The 19,750-nt window shown below is 36.5% G+C and overlaps 2 protein-coding genes across 28 annotated transcripts in view; both read right to left on the bottom strand.

Moving 5' to 3' along the window:
* Positions 1–10,178, bottom strand: part of LOC102095142 (ATP-dependent translocase ABCB1) — a 57,897-nt gene extending 47,719 nt beyond the window's left edge. For 2 of the 5 annotated variants that reach the window (XM_021290971.2, XM_021290970.2), the window contains exons 1-2: positions 7,614–10,178; positions 1,693–1,784 (exon numbers count right to left, since the gene is read on the bottom strand). In XM_021290971.2, coding sequence (XP_021146646.2) covers positions 1,693–1,778 — 86 coding nt within the window. In that variant the 5' untranslated portion in view covers positions 1,779–1,784; positions 7,614–10,178. Of the gene's footprint in view, positions 1–1,692 lie in introns of all 5 variants that reach the window. The other 3 variants (XM_065050949.1, XM_065050948.1, XR_010469998.1) reach the window with 2 other exon arrangements.
* A 143-nt stretch (positions 10,179–10,321) lies between these two features.
* The window catches only part of LOC102094962 (ATP-dependent translocase ABCB1), a 70,774-nt gene continuing 61,345 nt past the window's right edge, over positions 10,322–19,750 (bottom strand). For all 23 annotated transcript variants that reach the window (XM_065050930.1, XM_065050924.1, XM_065050939.1 and 20 more), the window contains 6 exons: positions 19,156–19,296; positions 17,070–17,226; positions 16,444–16,641; positions 14,044–14,250; positions 13,020–13,166; positions 10,322–11,633 (listed from right to left, as the gene is read on the bottom strand). In XM_065050930.1, coding sequence (XP_064907002.1) covers positions 11,427–11,633; positions 13,020–13,166; positions 14,044–14,250; positions 16,444–16,641; positions 17,070–17,226; positions 19,156–19,296 — 1,057 coding nt within the window. In that variant the 3' untranslated portion in view covers positions 10,322–11,426. The remainder of the gene's footprint in view (positions 11,634–13,019; positions 13,167–14,043; positions 14,251–16,443; positions 16,642–17,069; positions 17,227–19,155; positions 19,297–19,750) is intronic.

A 19,750-nucleotide genomic window follows, 5' to 3' on the forward strand; every position in this document is an offset into this window, starting at 1 on the left:
GATTAAAGTTGTCTGTCTAGCCTTTCTAGCCTAGGCTAGGGCCTAGTGGTAGCTATTTGCCATATTTTGATTAAAGTTTTGGAAAACTAGGTGAGTGGGCTAATCTAATGTTACTGCCAATTATCTGTTAAAGACCTCTCTTAGCTAAGCACTTTGATTTCAGATCATTAGACTGCAGTGAGACAGATTTTCACTGCATACTCTAAAATATGATACAATTTTGTATTAATTTGCCTTTTTCCAAAATAAGCCAGGCTTCAAGAATATTACTAAAGTCTACCTCATTTGCAGAGGGAAACAGAGGTTTGGTTGTGGGTGGGTTTTTTTAATAAATTCAAAGAGAAAACATGAGATATTTTATTTTTACCTGACATTTTCCCAGATTTTTGGTGTGGTATAACTAGCAGTGGTAGCAGTAAGCTTTATTCTGACATGCCAGGGACTGCAACTTGATGAATGTTAAAATGATAAATTACCATAGTTCCCTCCATGGAAAAGTTTGGGACAATTTGTTAAAATTTTAAGACTTTTTGTCTAAATCAGAATTGAATGTCTCTTTTTTGGCCCAAAAAAGGAGAAAGAAGAGCTTTAATAAGGATCCTTGACCTATAAACCATCAGAAAGGAGGTGTGAGCAGGCTGTTATCTGAATAAACAGCTTTCCCTCCAAACAGCCCACGCTCTCTAGTTAAAACTAAGCCCATCCAGCACATTTTAAAGATGTAGGTAAAATGTCAAACTCTTTCCACTGTTTTGCAATGGAAATTCTCTCAGCTCTAAAAGGTTCAGTATCATATCAAATATTAGTCTTTCTACTGTTGTCATCGTTGCAAGTGATTTTAAAGGACACAAAGCCAGTCAACAGTTACACAAACTCTTAATCCTAAGTGGGATGAGTCACTGTTTCCACTTCTACCACGCACACAGTTCTGTTTCTGGTGCCTGGAAATCCCATTCAGACCATCCTAAACCCTTTCCCATAAAGGTATGTGGGGATTAGGTGTGTTTCACTGCGTAACATGGGAAGCAGTGAATTGCAATATCATGCAATTCTTTAAGTTATGGAATTTATACTCCACCGTGATCCATTTCTTTGTTTGAAACATGAAGGGGGTAGAGAGGAGAGCATGCAGGACATCTGACCCCAATTAGCCCTTTATTCTAGTAAATAAGATTAAACTTCCTTCAGAGAACTTGGAGAAGCACATAACTTTGCTGTTGTTTAACTACTCTGGCTTCAGCTCTCTCCATATTTTGGATCAGCCTTTCAACAGAAGAGGACAGTTACAGCTGTCACTGTCTTTTAGCAAAGGAATGAGTGAAGCAGCCAAATTTTCTATAGCCCCAATAGAAATTCTCAGTCATTGCATCAAGTTACAAGTAAAGTTTTCTGCTCCTCAGACAGGCTTCCCCTGACCTGGGAGGTTCATCTGGATTTATCTAAACATGTGCTTGTCTGTATTGTCTGAAGAGAATAATGGATATCAAAGACTTTTCCAAAAAAGGAAAACTATTTTCTGTTACTAGATAAAACTGAGAAGAGTATTGTTTACTAGTAAAATTCAAGCCTATGCAGTTAAAGTAGAACATTAATAGAACAGAATCATAGACGAGCTCAGGTTGGAAGGGACCCCCGTAAATCACCTGGTCCAGCCTTTCATGGGAATATTTTGAAGTCAACTGCTCTACTCACCATTTGCCTTCCGATCCATAGTCCTGATATGATATGGCAATACTATCACCATTTCTGCAAAACTTTATTTCATCTTCGGAATGCATTTTAATCTGTTTGAGAAACAAAGTACCTCAGGAAAAACTATCAGTAATATTTAACTGAGAGAATACCAAACCAGTAATCCAAAAACCCATATCCTGATGTGCTGTTTGAAACCAGCTTTTCTCCAGATTTTAAGCAGGGCACACAGTGACATCCTCTGCACGATCCTTGGTAAACATGTCATTTCAAAGCACACAAATTTCTGCAATTCACCATCATTAATACAAAATAAACAATAAAATGTATTTTAAAGTAGAATGAAATTTCACTGGATATTTTTACTTGGTTTTTAATATTCACTACTGAACATTGATAATCTGTCTCAGACAAAATAAACGTGCTGACTTACCAGAGGGCTGTTCTTAATCTGTTTTCACCTGTTCTGGAAGGTTATTCATCAGTCAATAGGAGTAGGTTGGTTTGGACTGAGCAGTGAGGCTGGACTTTGCTCAATTTACTTTTGAAAACTGGCACATACCCCCTTGGAGCCTGCTAGGTCTATGAAGTACTATGTGTACACTCTGCCTCCAGAAATGGAGTGCTCAGTGATGAACAGTTTTGAAGAGCCTGTTTTATCATTGTCACTCTTGAAAGTGTCTGAGAAGTCTCTTTTTAATTCCTTCCAAATGAATTATCTTTCTTCCTATTTTAATCATTCCTCATAAGGTTCACAAGTAATCAGAATGACGAAAAAAGCACCATTTCCTGGAACAGACCATCACACTGGGCCATGAATGCACCATAAGCTGTTCAAGGGTAGGTGTTCTTGTTATCACTGTTCAGCAATCCATGATCTAACTGAATGGGAGTCAGTGTGGTCCCTTTTGGGTATCTTGTGGCCAAAAGATGGACTTCATTTGCAGAAAATCATATACTTTCCTCAATGACAAATGCTCATACAGACTCTTTAGCCCTACTCTTAAAATAGGTAACAGAAAATGCATATAAATTTTATAATAGGATTTAAACTGTGTTATATTTTATCTCTTGAACGATTTTACCTCAAAGTTTTATGGTTGTGGTTTTATCTGGAGAAACAACATTCTTTTGAGAATTTGATAGTGTTGGTTGAGAAGGGTTGGAAAGCTTAAAAAAAAAAAAAGTTTTGAACAGTCAAAATGAGGTTTGGTGATGTGAGAGCTCTTAGGGACTTGGAGGAACTCAGTGTTCTCCTTCATGATGAGTTCTCAGAGTGGCCTTTGAGGGACTTACAGCAATGCAGTTGTGCTAGGAGGTGGCAGAGGGGAAGGAGAGAGCTGCTGTAGAAGACGAGAAAGAAGCAACAACGGCAGTACCCGAGCATCCATATTTCAGCTTCCTATGGCTGTCCTGTAAATAACTACCTGCAATTCCAAACACAAAGGTTTGCCAGTCCTTGGCTTTCACTGAGTAAAGGCATAGCTTGCTGTCATGCTGTCTAAACTATACACTGTTAGAAGTGATGGCTTGTTGGTAACATGACAAAACACCCCTGTCTGTTCTGGGGAAACACAACCCAAGGCTGATTCCTCAGCTCAGGCTGTCAGCCAAAACTGGGGATGAAAACAAAGGTCATAAAGTATTTCAAGGATTCTTTTTATGACTATTTTGTTTTTAATATGGCTTGTAGTGTACTGAAGGGCTTTGATGTACCGGAAGCTGTGTCATTGGATCCACATGGTTGACCAAGGTTTTTCCTGCACAGAATCACAGAATGGAGGAGGTTTGCAGGCATTTCTTGAGATCATTATGCCAAACCATAGCTCAAGGAGGGTCAAGCAGAGCACATTGCGCAGGGCCTTCTCTAGTCTGGTTTTTGAATATATAAATGTAGACTCCAGGTTTTCAGATAGCTATAACTGAAGAACAGGTGTGAAATAGAAAATGGGTTCTCTAGGTCAAATGCAATTAAGATATAATAAGGTAAAGTTAAGGAATTTGCTATGACCAAATAGTATAACATAGCTACCTCTGTAAACATGGAAAATATATAACTTGAGAACAAATTGATATTGCAGTGTTCAAGTATCCGTTTAATATGTGAATTCCCTAATACGGACCTTTTAAGATGACAGACTTAATTTCTTACCATGTATGATGGTAAATGGGTAAAAAATTATACTCAGATGCCTAAGATAAGTAATCTCAATCCGTAGGCTGGAATCCAAGTAACTCGCCAATTTGTCAGTTGCTTATCATCTCTGGAACTGAAGTCAGTAGGCAAAAACACTTGAAAATGTTGAAATGATTCCTCCTGAATCGGATGTAATATTTCTTACTGACATGTGGGTATTCTGAAGCTTAACATTTGAAATATAATTTGAGTATTTAGTAACCAAGCTGTGGATAAAAACAATAACCCAAAACTTTTGTTGACTTAATATGAGAGAGAAGTTCCTTTTGTTTGCATGAATATTCTGATCCTTTGCTTTTGGAAATTATATGGGAATCCTGAGGCAAACTCCTAAAAGAGGGATTTACTCTGTCCACTAGAAGGAGACCGATGGCGGGTTATGGGCAGGTAGACTGCAACTACTTTTCTGATGTTTGTAGGTGACTGCATAAGATTTGTAGTCACGGCCAGTGCCCAACTGTACAAGCAGCTACATACACACGAACTCCTAAAGCTGGATGAGTGGGAGCAGCCAGAGAAGGCTGTGTTAGTGCTCTACGAGGCTTCTCAGAAATGTCAGGGCTGGTTTTGTGTTTCAAGCACCAACCAAACTGACTTACATTTCCTCTACAGTTGGGAACTGAAAGGTTTGAATTGTGTAGCTATCTATTTTTTTTTTTTTTTGGACGAGAGCACATTTGCAGGGCACTTTTCTTTTATGATTTTTGTGAATATAATCACCAGACATTGCTTCTTGTGAAGAAGTCTCATCCTGGAAACAGACGTTTCCTGAACTTAGAGAGATAAACCATCTTTGTACACTCATGGCAGCCAGTTTTGCCAATTACATAATTAAATGCTTTTAAGATTGGTATTTTAATTTGGGTGACATGCAAGTGCATTGTACATCAGTTTTAAAGTCTGTGGTATGTTAAATTGAAACAAACATTGAAATTCCTATCCATGGCTGCAAAATCAAGCAATTATGTAATGCTTTTATCTTCTGTTAGAAGGAATTACTAAATTCAGCTAGTATAAAATACTGACATCAATGGTAAAATGCCTGTTGTCTTGCAGGTGAAAAGTTTCACTTTAACATAACTGTAGCATTTTAATACCTTGTTTTGTAAATTTCTACATCTGTTCTTTAAAAATTATAGGACACCTGAAATTCAATGTAGAATGTTAGTGGTGTTCAACATAATATCTCTTAAAGAAGTAATTCACTTAGGAAAGTGGCACTCAAACTATGTATCTGGAATGAAATTATCCAGACTAAACAAAAACCTCTCTGCTCTTGTAATACTCAGAAATATTTTTAATACGTAGGAAGACTTTCGTTTAACCTTCTTCTTTATCTTAATGTATTTTATGACAAATAAGATTAGATTAAGAAGAAATAAATGAAAGGTCTTTGATTTAAATGCTAAGATAAACATTATCTACCATAATTGGTTGCCTCCAGTAGGACTGCTTAACACAGTACAATCTGGGAAGAGCAGTTATTGTCTACTGCCTTAGCCTAGGTCTTAAGAGCTCTGACTTTAGTAGACATGGTAGTAATGCTGTCAGGACTGTAAACTGATACTGTTCCCTTGGGCAGAAAAGAGAATGAGGATCCTGGACAGTAACCAAAAGCTCCTACGAATATTGGTCTTTGGATTAGATGGAACACTGTATGTATAGAGTTGAGTAAGATATACATGAAGAAGAAAAGAAAATTTCAAAACGAAAATGCAGAGTAACTTAAATGTTGTCTGAACAAATGAGGCCATCATGTGGCAAATTAAAAACAAGGCCACAGGAAGAAAAAATATTGATTAATAGCATTGGTGATGATAAAGAAAATACACATCCTCTATCAGGAACTCAAAGGAAACTTTTTTGAAAGTTCCGACACAGAAATTCCTCTTAGCTTTTAATTTTTTTCCTGAGGAATTCTTGAGAAATTTTGAAGGATAGTTTAGAAACTCTGTATCAATAAAAGATTCTTAGATAGAAAGCACATACCTTTTTCCATCTTTAAAGTCTCATGGGTAATAAAGGACGAATGGGAGTTAGAAAGAACAATCATGTCTTCAAAGGAAAGATTTCAAATGAGAGCCAAGTGAGCAGCTAAGTTTCTGATGATTTATGGAGCTCCTCAGGAAATTGCAAGAAATAAATTATAAACATCTGCAAAGCCAGATTGTTGTATGCTTCATTGAATATACCATTAACAAGCCAAAACTTGAAATATCAGCATTCTGAACTGAAATTCTGAATTCTAGCATGCATGAAGATTAATGTCTGAGTTGTTTCTGGTTTAGCAGATACATAAATAACTCTCATATTTAATTACTCATCTTCTTTTACATTAAAGAATAGACAGATACATGGAGATAAAACTTCTGTAGAGCTACCCAACAGAAAATTTTGGGAAAACAGAATTTAGATTAGGAATTTCTATGCTGAGTTCACTTTGTGGATGGAAAAATGTCATAATTCCGTAGCACCACCTTCTACCCATCCCTTGGAATGTGTGCATAAATTTTGTTTATTTGTTTGCTTGCTTTTTGAACAACATGGAAATTATGTATTATTTTACATCACTGTGAAATATGTACATGTCAAGGAATGACTGAAGAGTTTGTACAAGAAACAAGCATATTGATTAATCCAAAATGTGGTATATGTACCATATGTATGTAGATAATGCTGACCTGTTGGTCATCGTACACCTATAGTAGCTTAATTCTTTCTAAGCTCTCCCCTGATTCTTTTTTATATATTGCTGTAAAAAAAGTTGACCTAATTAAGGACATTTGAAAAGTAGATGGGAACTAGGAGTTACTGTTTCAGATAGATAAGCATTCCTTCTCCTTCAACATTGCTTCATTTTAACATCTTATATATCCTGGTCTTAATTTTTTTCTTAGATTCCACATTAATCAAGTTATTCACTTACCCCATAAGTGATTTGAGAACAAAACCAGAAGTAACACGGAAGTAAAACTGTTCCTGTTTGTTAGATGATATAAATACCATGCTATTTTAACTTAGAGCAATTGTTTGCTGCATTCAAAAAAATTGTTAATATTTTTGTCTCCTTTACTAAGCAAAATAAATAATTTATACCCATGGACACTTATGGTGAATCTATTAAGACACATTATATATACATCACCTATGCAGATAAAGTCTTTACTTTTAAGTTATCTAAAATATCAATGACTTTAAATGTTTGGGCATTTTAGAACAGCCCCATACAATTTATAGTATTTCCATTAAAAATCTCTCTGCCTTGGTGAATACAGAACTGCAGCTAGTGTTTGCAGATCTACTTTTATGAAACATTATGTAGCGTAGGATCTAAGATGCGTATTTTAATACAGCAGTCAGTCAAGGTGTGACTGATTTTCTCTACACTAAGGCATTGATAATGTCAGTATTTACAATAATCAGACTCATTTCCTTTCATGAAGAGATACAATATGAGCTTGTTGTTAATCTGACCTGCTAGTGACAGAAGCCCTAGAATGGGATGAACTGTGCCTGGATGTCATTGGGTAGATCTTTGTTAACCCTGCAGAAGATGGGCTTGCTTAAAGAAATGAGCTTAGACATGAATGTTTGCTTTCAGTTAGATGCAGTCCTGTCCAAGACCTCTACAACAACAGTGTTAGTGTACTGATCTTAGTTAACAGTGTACAGCTAGAATGAAATGTATGCAGGAATAAGCAAAGACAAAAGGAAATTTACTCACCTTACAATAATAGGGATGGCTAAAGATAGTTGTCCTTGTGTGTTCTGCTCTTTTCCTTCCTGTTCTCTACTTTTGATATCTCTACAGTCCATGGCATTCACAGCAAAGGATTTGAAGTAGCTGCTGGTCCTGTCTCCTACTTCCTGCTTTCAGTTTACTATATTAAAATATCTAGAATAGAAGATACCATCCTGTCTTAGAAATACAGAATGAATGCGTGACTAAACCACATTGTTCTAGGTAATTTATCTAGAAGAAAGACTGGGTAATTGACAATAACAGTTATTTAAACTCTCTATGGATCCATTTACAATGTGGCTTTTTCTGCACAGTAATTGCTAGTTGAGTGCTTTCACCCTGTATTTATAGGCAGTGTGTCATGTTTATCCTCTCCTTCCCTCCTCTTTCCTTTTGATGACCATGTTGACAAAGGTAGATTGGATTTTGAGGGAGAGGAACAGGAGGAAAAGTTATACATATACAAATAGACAATACATCTTAAGGAAGAGATTAACTGTGTGTCTGTTTGTACTATGTATGACTACAAGAGTTACCCATTAACAGATGTTTCAAGGAGATCTTTAGTGTCTTGCAGAAATGAAGGCTACCAGGAAGGTTGTTTTCATGTATATATGAATGCATGAAAATGTATGAGTGTAGCAGCAAGCAAGAGACGAGAGGTTCAAAGGATTTACTCATAAGGAAGGAAAACTGGTTCCATGAAGGCTAGGTTGCTGGGGAGTCAATGTCATGCTGGAAGATTGTGGAACATCTTCTGACATGTGGGGATAGTTTATGAAGAACTCTGAGGGAATGCCTGAAGAAGAGAGTAGTGAAGATCCAGAGGTGATTTACAGTTTTTGTAGATGGTAGGTGGTCTGTGGCATTGGTGAGAAATACTCCTTCAGAATCTTTTGAGGGGAGGGAGAATGCTGGAGTTTATTTATGCCCTTGCTCTATGACAGAAATTATACAAAGGCTTAGTAGTGAGGAGTCTGTTGCATAAGGAACAGCAAATTGCCCTTGCAGGGATAAGTATGTCGGAAAACACTGGGCAATAGGACACTGTAGTGTTCAACACTCAGATAGGAATCTGCAATAAGAAGGGCTTTGTAGACCTAAACCCTGTTTTTCTTCTGAGAGTTCTCTTCTTACTAGTTGTTTCAGCAGGAAGGCTATGAGACTGTTGAATTTAAATGCCTCCTGCTTCCTTTTTCCCACAGTCAGTGGCATATCCTTGGAAAGTGGTTTGGATTGCCAAAGTGGTATTGATGATGACATCTTTCTAAAGACTTGTTCCAAATGTAATGGTGCAAGATGCACAAGGAATGTCTGAAAAGCACTGTTAGATATCCTTCCTCCAAAAAGGTGAGTTCTGCTTGAAACAGCTGCAGGTTCCCAAAAGAACAAGACACAGGAAAAAAGGGCTCGTTGCTTCAGAATAACAACATATGTGCATCATTGAATGTTCACCATGCTTATGGTTGCAAACAAGTGCTGACAATCCCAACAAGGAGGACTCAGAGCTCAGATGAATAGCTTATGATATCAAGGTGAATCAAAATGTTTCAGGGCCTAATTGAAAAGACAGAGCTAGAAAGTATGGTCTCTTATGCTCTGTGGAAAGATGTGGTGGAATAATGGTACTTAAAGCAGAATTGTCCAAGGTTGATCAACACGTCCTTTGGGTCAAAGAGTATAATGTAAAAGTGTATGAATAGAATATGGTGAAGAACACATGCCCCTGTCTCTCCTTTTGGCTTTGTGACTAAAAATTACATTATGAGGCATCTGGCGGTAGAACAATAGTAGTAATATGGTTGTTGTGGTCTTCCAAAAGGAAATTCTTAAAGGAAAGCATTTGTGATCAGCAGCATAGTTATTTAAGCATTCATGGTGGATTTGGAAATAAAGATCCGTTTTCCTTAAAAGAAAATGCTTCCTGTCCTTATAGCCCCTTTCAACCAAAAGTGAGGTGTTAAGCAATTATTATGCAAACTTTTGCATAAATCTCAGCAAAGGGGAAATACTTATTTAGAAATGTGGAAGAAAAGGATATGGAAAAATAGATTATTTTGGAAAGTTTCTACATTTGTTGTGGATTTCTGAAAGATTTTTAAATATACGGTCAAAATTTTCAAAACATTATCAGATTTCTGTGTAAAACATTTACAGTGTTTGCCTGATTTTCAGAAAGAGCTAAATTTGTCTGGTAAATCAAGCATTTTTGAAATAATAGAAGTTGGGGAAAATAAAAAAAATTAAAATAAAATCCAGAATATAGTAAAAAATTCAACTTAAATATGTTCTCACTTGAATCTTCAGAGAGAACATATATTTCACTGTTGTAACTGCAAGTATAACTTATTTATATTATGATGCAGGCTAATAGCATTACTCATGAACAAGAATGTTGTTGTATCAAGTCATACATAAATATAAACCAAACAAATTTGCTAGTCAAATTGCTTTTCCGTCTAAGGCAGGAACAGAAGAAAACAGTTAAGTGATTCAAGAGGAATACAGTGAGACTGCAATAATCAACATTCTGGAGAGTGTTATTAGTACATTGATGAGCTTTACTGCTTGTTGGTTAGGCTGTGTGTCTATAAATATCTACAGGTAGATGTGGCAGGTCACATGTATAAATCTCAGGGAGCTGGAAATTACTATGACAGAAGTGTGGAAGACTGATTAATCAGGACAGATTTAAACTTAAAAAAAAGCTTTACTGCATAGATATTCATTAACAATATACATTGCAAATGGTTAGTTCTTCATAATTATTAATCACTATTAGTACATATTCAAAGCAGTTAGTCCTTAACAGTCACCTGAAATTAGCAACTAATATACAATACCACAGAGCTGATGCTATGTAATTAGCGCTGATGGTTACAGTCTTTGATAGTCTCAGTCATCAGGGTGATGGGGGTCAAGAGCTCTTCAATGAAGGAAGCGAATGCTGAAAACGATGTCCTTTTTTCACCATCCTCCAAGTCCAAATTCAAGTTTTCACCTTTTATAAAATATCGCAATCTTTAGAGAGTTCTTAGCCCTTGACCTCTGACCCCTGTGATTTTGGGAAATTTGCAGATACTACTTTCCCAGACTGCAGCAGGTGCCTTGCCCATCAGTTGTGGGTTTTTTATAATCTGCTGCTTCTTTTCCATGTTTTACTTAAGGCAGTTTTTTCCCATATCTTAAGGTTGCACCTCTTCAGTGATGAGTAACTGACCATCAGTGAAGTACCTCCAGTTCTGGGACCCTTGTTTTCAGCCGGCACCCATATTTTCAAGACCTTTGCTGTCATAGCAGCCTAAAACTCCACATCATAACAAGACACATCTAGCATCAAGCTCCAGCTGACCTGCAAGCTTAATAGGCCAGGTCTGACTGCCCTACACAGGCACAGGGAAGATAAGGCTTGAGGTTTGTTTCTGGCAGTAGCAAAACTATTTTTACTGACCGTTAAAATGTTTACAGGTTGTTTACCAGACATGCCTAATTAGCATGATATTGACAGAGTTCAAAGAAAGCTAATATTAATTACATTTGGCTTAGCATGTGTTTGTTTTTTTTTTTAAGTAGTGCAATAGGCTTCTGCTTTGGTCACATAGTAGAGTGGTTTGAATAATGAAAACCAATAGTGAGAAACTGGTACATATTTACTCAGTATTTCTTGTTGGACATACAAAAGGAAGGAGGAAAACCAAAAGTATAAAACTATTGATATTGAAATAATGACAGTGACAAAACCAGCAGCACTGAAGTAATTACAGTGACAATTCAGAGATAAGTACTGCCTTTAATTTACATGTTGCATGACCCACTTTGAACATTGACTAGAGAATAGTAGATGCCCTTTTTAGCCAGGAGCTGCTGATGGGTTCCTTGCTCTACGACCTTGCCATTCTGAATCACAGCAATCTTGTCAGCATTTTGGATGGTGGAGAGGCGGTGAGCTATCACGATGCAGGTGCGACCTTCTCTGGCTTTATCCAGCGCTTCCTGGACAATCTGCACAAGGAACAAGCCAAAAGGTGAACAATTCCGTCAGCTATTGTGAGATACACCTCAGCTGCCGTCTGTGAAGTAAACTGTAATATGACAGTGAGGGAAATGGAATATCTGTGGCTTTAGCTTCCTGTTTTAGAATGAGCCTGTGCTGGCAAAGAGTCAAATCTGTCATAGCAGATGATGCCATAACAGCTAAGAAGATGAGATGGAACCAGGCACATTACTGAGATGTGTTATAGCAGAACAAGAGGAGATAGTCACAAATTGTAACAGGGGATGTTCTGACTGTCTATAAGAGAAATATTCACTGCAAGGATAATTAAGGATTGGAACGGGGACAAAAGAGAGCTTGTTGAATCTCTGTGGAGATTTTCAAGGACCTTCCTGGACACAGCACAAACCAACCTACTTTGAATTCAGTATTGAAGAGGAGGTTTGATTAAAGACCTCCAGAGGTCCCTGCCATGGCTAATTAATTATATATGAAAGTTAGGTCAGCAATCTTGGGTGAACTGTTATCATACTTGTTCTCATGATTTTGTAGGGAGTCTTGTGAATCATGTTTTTCTTAAAGCTAGCACTGACAGAAAAATACTAATAAGAATCTCTGCTTTCTTTTCCTTATTCCCTATGTTTATTAATGCAGAATAAAAGATAAAATTTCTGTACTTAACTTGCACATAATTAAGAAAATAGAGAATCCTGGAATTATTTAATGTCATTTTCTCCTCAAACCTTATGTTTGTATGCCTAGAAGTGATCAAAACTTAATCCATAGGGTTTGAGCTTTTCAGATTATAATATTTGTCACAATACTTGCCTCATTAATAGTGAGTACTTCTGTAGGATCTGTGTTGATTTTTCTGTAGCTAGATTTTACTTCTGTTATACCAAGCTTTGGGCTTAAAAAAGAAATGTTCTAGCATTTTTTTCACAGGAAGTTTGCATATTAGCCATGAACATATAGCAAGGACTGGAAAGCAACAGGAGAAGCAAGAAAAATTATGAAAGCAAGATTTGGTCATTTCCCAGAAAAAAAGATCTCTGACAGCATCTTCAGTTTTTCCAGCTTCTGAAGTTTATACCACCTGATTCAATTTTGACAGCACTTTTCCAATTAAAGCCTGAAGAATTCCAGGCAAAGAAATGCCTTTTTCATTGCTCCTTCAATCTGCCTACTGCCATACAGGTACAAAAAAATAAAAGGTGGGGAAGAGTCTGGCAAGGAGGAGTAAAACTGTTATATTTGTCTATCATCAGCATGCAATTTGTATAAAAACACTCTATTGCCAGCCTTGGGCTTTAATCTGTGGGAGTGAAAACAATATTCATAATGCAAACAAACATGAATTTAGATTCCAGACTCCTGGCTCACAGTTAACTTACCTTTTCACTTTCTGTATCTAAGGCTGACGTAGCTTCATCCAGTAGCAGAATTTGGGGCTGGCGTACAAGAGCCCGGGCAATAGCAATACGTTGTTTCTGACCACCGGAAAGCTGAGTTCCCTTGTCTCCTACACGGGTATTGTATTTCTAGAAACAATATATTAAGTTCAGATTATGAATATAAATAAGTTCTGAAGTGTATTTAAGCATATCAACCCTGACACCAGCCACTCATAAACTGCATATTCCATGCCAATAGCTCTCTGAAAACAGAAAAAAAAAATCCATACAGAACTATTAAATAACAAAGCATGATGTCTACCTTAGGAAGTTCCCAAGTCACAAATTATGTAAAGTTAGATGAGAATTCAGTGGAAATGTGACTAAATGTTTGGCCCTTTTGAATTTGTATTTGTAAATATGACGTATTTGTAAATATTTGCTGGTCAATACGTATTTGTAAATATTTGCCTGGGACAAGATTTTGTGCATGGCAGACCTTTCATCTGACCAAGATGTTCATTCTTACAATTTTATGTGTTGGTCATATATACATATATATATATATATATATATGAAAGACCTTCTTAGTGATTTTTGACCTGTAGGAATACTAGAAATTTAAATTCTGACTAGGTATAACTGTAAGAAATGCATAAGAAACTCGTCAGTCTAGAGGAGTCTTGTACATATGCTTGAGATAAACAGAAGCTTAAAAGGAAATGTTTAACTCACTTAAAATAAACCACCCCACACTTCCAGCTCTCAGTTAGATATTATTGTGGATTTTCTTCCCTAATACCTTAAATGTTCAGCTCTCTGCCTGACAATGGAGTTTCCCAGAGTGAAAATAAGTATTGCAAACACAATTAAGAAAGGGTAGGATTCAAAAATCAGTTTCAGGTTTGTTTGCACCTCAGGGAATTATTGTACCCCAGGGAATCATATTATAAATGGACACAATTTTTCCCTGCCACAGTAGGTCACCTCCAGTTCTGAGAAGGAGAGAAAATGAATAACTTACATCTGGCAGTGATTCAATGAAGGAATGGATGTTGGCTTCTTTTGCTGCATGAACAATTTCCTCATGCGGCACCTCCCGACTGTTATCCCCATATGCGATGTTTTCAGCAATAGTGCAGTCAAACAGCATTGGTTCTTGTGAGACGATGCCAATCTGAGCTCTCAGCCACTGGATATTCAGTGTCTTTGAATTTTTGCCGTCAAGAAGCTGAGAGATCAAACATTTTACGTTTCAGTCATATGGCTATATGTGTGTTTGAGACCTAACTGTAAATTCATACACAGAAGTTGTGCAATTGCAGTTCTTTCCTTAGAGATACCTTATTGCAAGTTCACATAATCCCTTCCCCTCCTTCTCCTCTATGTTCCAAAATTTTCTAAGGGCTATTATATAAAAGTGAGGATAGTCCCTTCTGCTACTTCAGTCCTTTTCTTTGCTTCAAGACTTAATCAGGTTTTTGAAGACAGTGGAATACAGGATATGCTGAGGCAACTTCAGAGAACTCTGGGCAAAGCTCTTTAATTTCCTTCTTCCTTGGGAAAACTTTCCTGTTTTGCACATATATTCCCACTGAAGGAACAGACTGGCAGTAGTATTCCATTAAAATAAAGAATTGGGTTCATTCATTCACACACTTCTAAGCCCAGCCTCCAATCTTAAACTTAATTGTGATGTAATGCCTGAGAATGGACAAATTTACTTCTGGATTCCTTAACACATTATTTGCAGCCAGTTTTCTTTATTGGCAACTCTGTCACACTTGTGCTACATTTGGCTGCTGAGTTGCTATCATTATCTAATAGATAAATGATAAAAGATTTTTTTTTTTTTTTTCCAGCTAGATCAGTTTCATAATTACACAAGTCCTATCATCTTGGACACAAATATAACAGGACATTAAGAGGGCTGTTGTATCTGCACTAGAATCACCCGGTGCTGTGCTCAGGCTCTGGCTGAGTGACTTGATCAGCTGAGTAATTGAAGAACTGCTCACTTCACAGTGTGGCTACTGGACAAGATTAATCTACTAATTCCACAGTTTGTGCTAGGACAGCCAATTCACAGCCAACATAATTGTTTTTCAAAGAAAAGAGACCATAGCGAACCTGATTCAAAATGCACCGAAATCAGTGGGAGCATTTCTACATCTGCAGATGTAAAAGGGGAAAAAGAAGCTAGAAAGGAGAAATTGCTTTCAATTACATAGATATTTGCCACCTCTTTTCCTTAGAATTCCAATGGATTTGCAGGCTAATAAGGTTTCCTGCTTGATGAGAAAAATTGCTGATGAAGCTAGAGGACTCAGTTATTATGCACTTTGGATCCATGATATCAAACAGCATTTTTTAGGCATAGTTGCTCTCTTTACCAGACGCGCATAGTGCTCACTGTTGTGAACAGCTGCTTTTCTGGCAGTGCTTTTAAGCACACACTCCTTTCACTCAGCGGAGACTGTGAATTTCTCCACCGCGTTTGCAGTTTCTATGTCAGAGATCTGTGCTTTTCTCTTCAGTAAACTATTGTTGGTTATTTATGGATACAAACATCGGTAATGACATCGCACTTGGCTAAAAATGCTTCTGGGGCTGCTGCTTCTTTCTACACATCAGTTTGCTACACTGGACCTGTATGGGCATTTCCAACCTTAACAAAATCTTGTCCATTGCATCTAGGCCTTATCTAAGCATTGCTTTATCTTTTATTAATATCTCTGCAGAGCCAAGTTCTGAAATCCTTCCTATTCTCACCTAATTTGACCCAAAATATGTGGGTTCTTTTCCAAACAAAATCTCTGAGCACATTTATATCAAAGAGAAAAAGGCAACAAACAACACCATTATGTGGAAAAAATATGTAGAGTTGCTGAATAAGTAGTGTTGGAAACCTTAGATGTATTTTAAACCAAAACTACTAAAACTATCCACAAGCTCTCACTTGGCAAGTGGGCATACTCTGAACAATGTTTCTGACAAGTCAAAATTATGATAAAAATTATTTTTGTCAATGTTTACTGTTTTAGGAAAAAACATAGATGCCAAATTCTATTACTACATTATACAGAAGTAGATACATATATTTAATAACTTTTAAAGTATTCTTAATATAAAAATGTCAAGAAATTTGCTCTGAATTCAAAGCCATCATTGAGCTGTGGATCAGGCATATTTTTACCACACAGATCTTGCTCTATTAATTCATTATAATGTGGGAAACTGGGACTTTTTCCATTATATTATTTAACCACATTTAAATAAGGAACCCCAATGAGACACTGATTGTCTTTAACATTAAAATATTTTTAAAATAAAACTAAAAAAAAATCCATTATACTTAATCACATAAAACCAAATAAGCACACTCTTACTTAACATTTTGACATGTTCTTACAAAAATACTCACCATTTCTCCACTGAGTGGATCATAAAATCTCTCAAGCAGCTGAACAACCGTGCTCTTTCCACAGCCACTGCTACCAACAAGAGCCAGAGTTTGTCCCTTTTCTACATTTAGATTCAAACCTTGGAGGATTTTGACTTCTGGTCGGTTTGGGTAGTTAAATGCCACATCTTTGATTGTTATGTTTCCCCCAAATGTTTCCTATAATTGAAACAGTATCATTGTTACATCTTTAAGACAATTGCAGAAGTCTCTTTTTTTCCCTGCTGAAAATAGAATTTTGCATTTGCTGGAATGCTGATTTTAACTCTGTAGTCTAAATCTCTGTGAAGCTATAAAATCAAAGTACAGCACTGAACTATTTTTAAAATTGTCATAATTCTGCTGGTTGAATTCCACACAAGTTGCACTTTTAACCAGGTTTTCAAAACAAATAACCTTTAGACAATGTGGGCAAAAGCTGGACTCATAATAGAGAACTTGGTGCATGTTGTGTTTGGGTAGTGTCAAGATTACATTGAAATAGGGAAGTAATCAGAAGGAGAGGAAATAACATTTTGGAGGAATTGAGAAAAGTACTGTCCATTTGGTCGATAAATAATATCACCCATTACACATGGCTTACTTACAGGTTTCTCTCCATCCTCACTGTAACTATCTATTGAGGGTACTCTTTCAAACAGCAGAAACAAGTGAGCTGCTGACATCTTGGCTTTGGCATAGTCTGGAGCAAAAGAGCTGCTTTGTCCTAATGCCATTGCACCAAATACAACAGCTGAAAACACTCTATAAAAGAAATCAGGTAAAAAAGTAGACAGTGACAAAAAGGACAATGGAAATGACGCTGCAGTCAACTTTTTATTTTACTCAGAAAAAAAGCGGACTAAACTTATAAAGAATAAAGTATTAACCAACTATTACTGCTTTAATTACTTATTTAGCTCCAGAAATTTGTTTTTATCTCTTTTAATTAAGTTGGACAAACAACCCTCCAATGGTTTTGTTACTTATTAGCACTAATTTCTGTAATTATTTATACTGGTTAACTATATTAAGTCTCAGCTGGGGCTAGGAGGAAAGTGGTCAGTGGATGGTAAAATCGTTACTCTAATCCTGTTCTACTGTTGCTGTGGTTCCTCTCTATGGTTCAATGACCTCTGGGACCTAGTGATTAATTTTTAAGGCATCAATGAAAATAAGAAATCAAGCCTGTAACAAGGTGACAATAAAGAGTTAATTTGCTATCACAGCTCTGACGGAAAAATTTGAAGGGTTCACAACACCAAAAAAGGTTGAAAAATACACTATTAGTTTTGTATGGTGAATGTACATCTGCCTTTACACAAGACTGGTGTCAGAACCTGCTGTCCTCAGCTATTAATTCCTCCCACACAGCACAGGATTACGCATCACTGCAAACTGGTAATCGACATGTGAGACCTCTTAGCCTGTTTTTAAGGCAAAGTAAAATAAATTCATTTACATGAATTTTTATCTTTTCAGACCTGTATGAACTAATCTGGTTTATTCTGCATTTGAACAGCCTGGAAGATCTCACACAGTTTTATGTCAGACAATCCCATCCAAGTCTAACAGAGCCATTGGAAGCTCACTCCTCAGCTGGCTAGAGATGCTCAGAGAGCAGATGTGATGCAGGCACTTCCCAACAGCTTCTAGTTAAAATGGGTTCTCAACAAAAAATTGGTATGGTTGGCTTTTCTTAGGTGTTGAGGTCACTGTTGTCTATATTAGTAGAATCTCATTCTTTTCATACTGTTTTCCATAGGCCTGTATTGAGCTATTGCCTCTTAAATCAGAAATTATATTTCTTCTGAGTTTATATATGATCTAGAAGAATGGGACTTTAGTTATGATACGGGCTCTTAGGTATTACTATAAATGATGGGATAAACAGTGATTACAAACCCAAGCCAAGGATATGTTATAATTTCAAAACAATTCCTTTAATTTGTGTACAGTTTCTGCCCTTAAAAACTTAAAAAGTGCCCTTAGAGACAAGCACCTGTCTAAACTAAAAATAAAATGTTCCACCTGGCTATGGGTATGTACACAACTCCACATAATGTTCTTTCACTCATAGTTCATACTTTCATTTCACACACAAAATTCATTCATTTAAGTGAACAAGCTTGTGATCAGAATATAATCTAAAACACTTCAGTTATCCTTCCCTTATAGTGAACAACATCTACCTTATGGAATCCTGTTATCCATTTATTTAACATGTATTTTAGAGAAGATTTCAAACTTCAATGAAAAAACCTGACGTAGAAATAACGAAGATGATGATGATGACCTATTCTTAAAAAGATTTTTACTATAGTATTATGCTTCATTGAACAGGTACACCTATGTTTTTTTTAGAATATACAAAGGACCTCACAGCGACATGAACAATGAGATTGGTAAGAATAAACAAAGTGACATAAGTAGGATACTTTTTCAACCTCTGGAAAACATTATAGTCCCAAATAAATACAGAAAAGGAAATCCAAAATCAGGCCTACTGGAACAGCTCAGATTCTGTAGTCACCTAGAGAATGCACTTTGCAGTATGCTTTCATTATATTTAAGTACAGAAAAAGAATTTGCCTGTTTTTCCATAGCTTACCCAGTGGATTTATGATATCCCTAGCAGCAAACAAAGACCTTTGTTGGGACTGATAGAAAAAAGCTTGCAAAAGAGATACTTACAAAAACACGCTTTTATAGTCCATGTATCCATTTACCACCAGATAGGCGCCAAACCGGAAACAGCCAGCATAGGTAAAGAACATCATTGCTTGTGAAAGGGCAAAACAAATTCCAAATATATGTGCCTTCTTCACAGAATTCCTGTAAGAAAGAATGCATATTTTCGTAACAATGTGTGATCATACTGGAATCCTGCTATGGGAAAAACAATAAATTGACTTCAGATGATACTATTACAAATGGGAAGTGCTTAAATGCTTAAACATTACAACCCCTTGTCTTCTGTTAGACTGTGTCCTAGAGAAAGTTTGTTTTGTTTCTAGAATTCTATTTACTTTCAAGAACACAGATGCAGAAAAAGGTGACACCTTAGGTGCTATGTATAGTTACTGTCTTACCATCTCATAGTTTGAGTGTTAAAACACTTTGCAGTTCAGTCCATGTTTACCATTTTGAAGGTGTAAATAACACATTTAAAATTTACTATTGTATTGTATCATGTAAGAGGAAAAAAACCAAGCAGAACTGTTAGCTCACCTTCCACCAAAACAAAATATTTGTGTCATTTTTCTTTACTTGCAATTTTATGTTAATC

The sequence above is a fragment of the Columba livia genome, chromosome 2 (genome assembly GCF_036013475.1).
Source record: "Columba livia isolate bColLiv1 breed racing homer chromosome 2, bColLiv1.pat.W.v2, whole genome shotgun sequence".
NCBI classification, from domain to species: Eukaryota; Metazoa; Chordata; class Aves; order Columbiformes; family Columbidae; genus Columba; species Columba livia.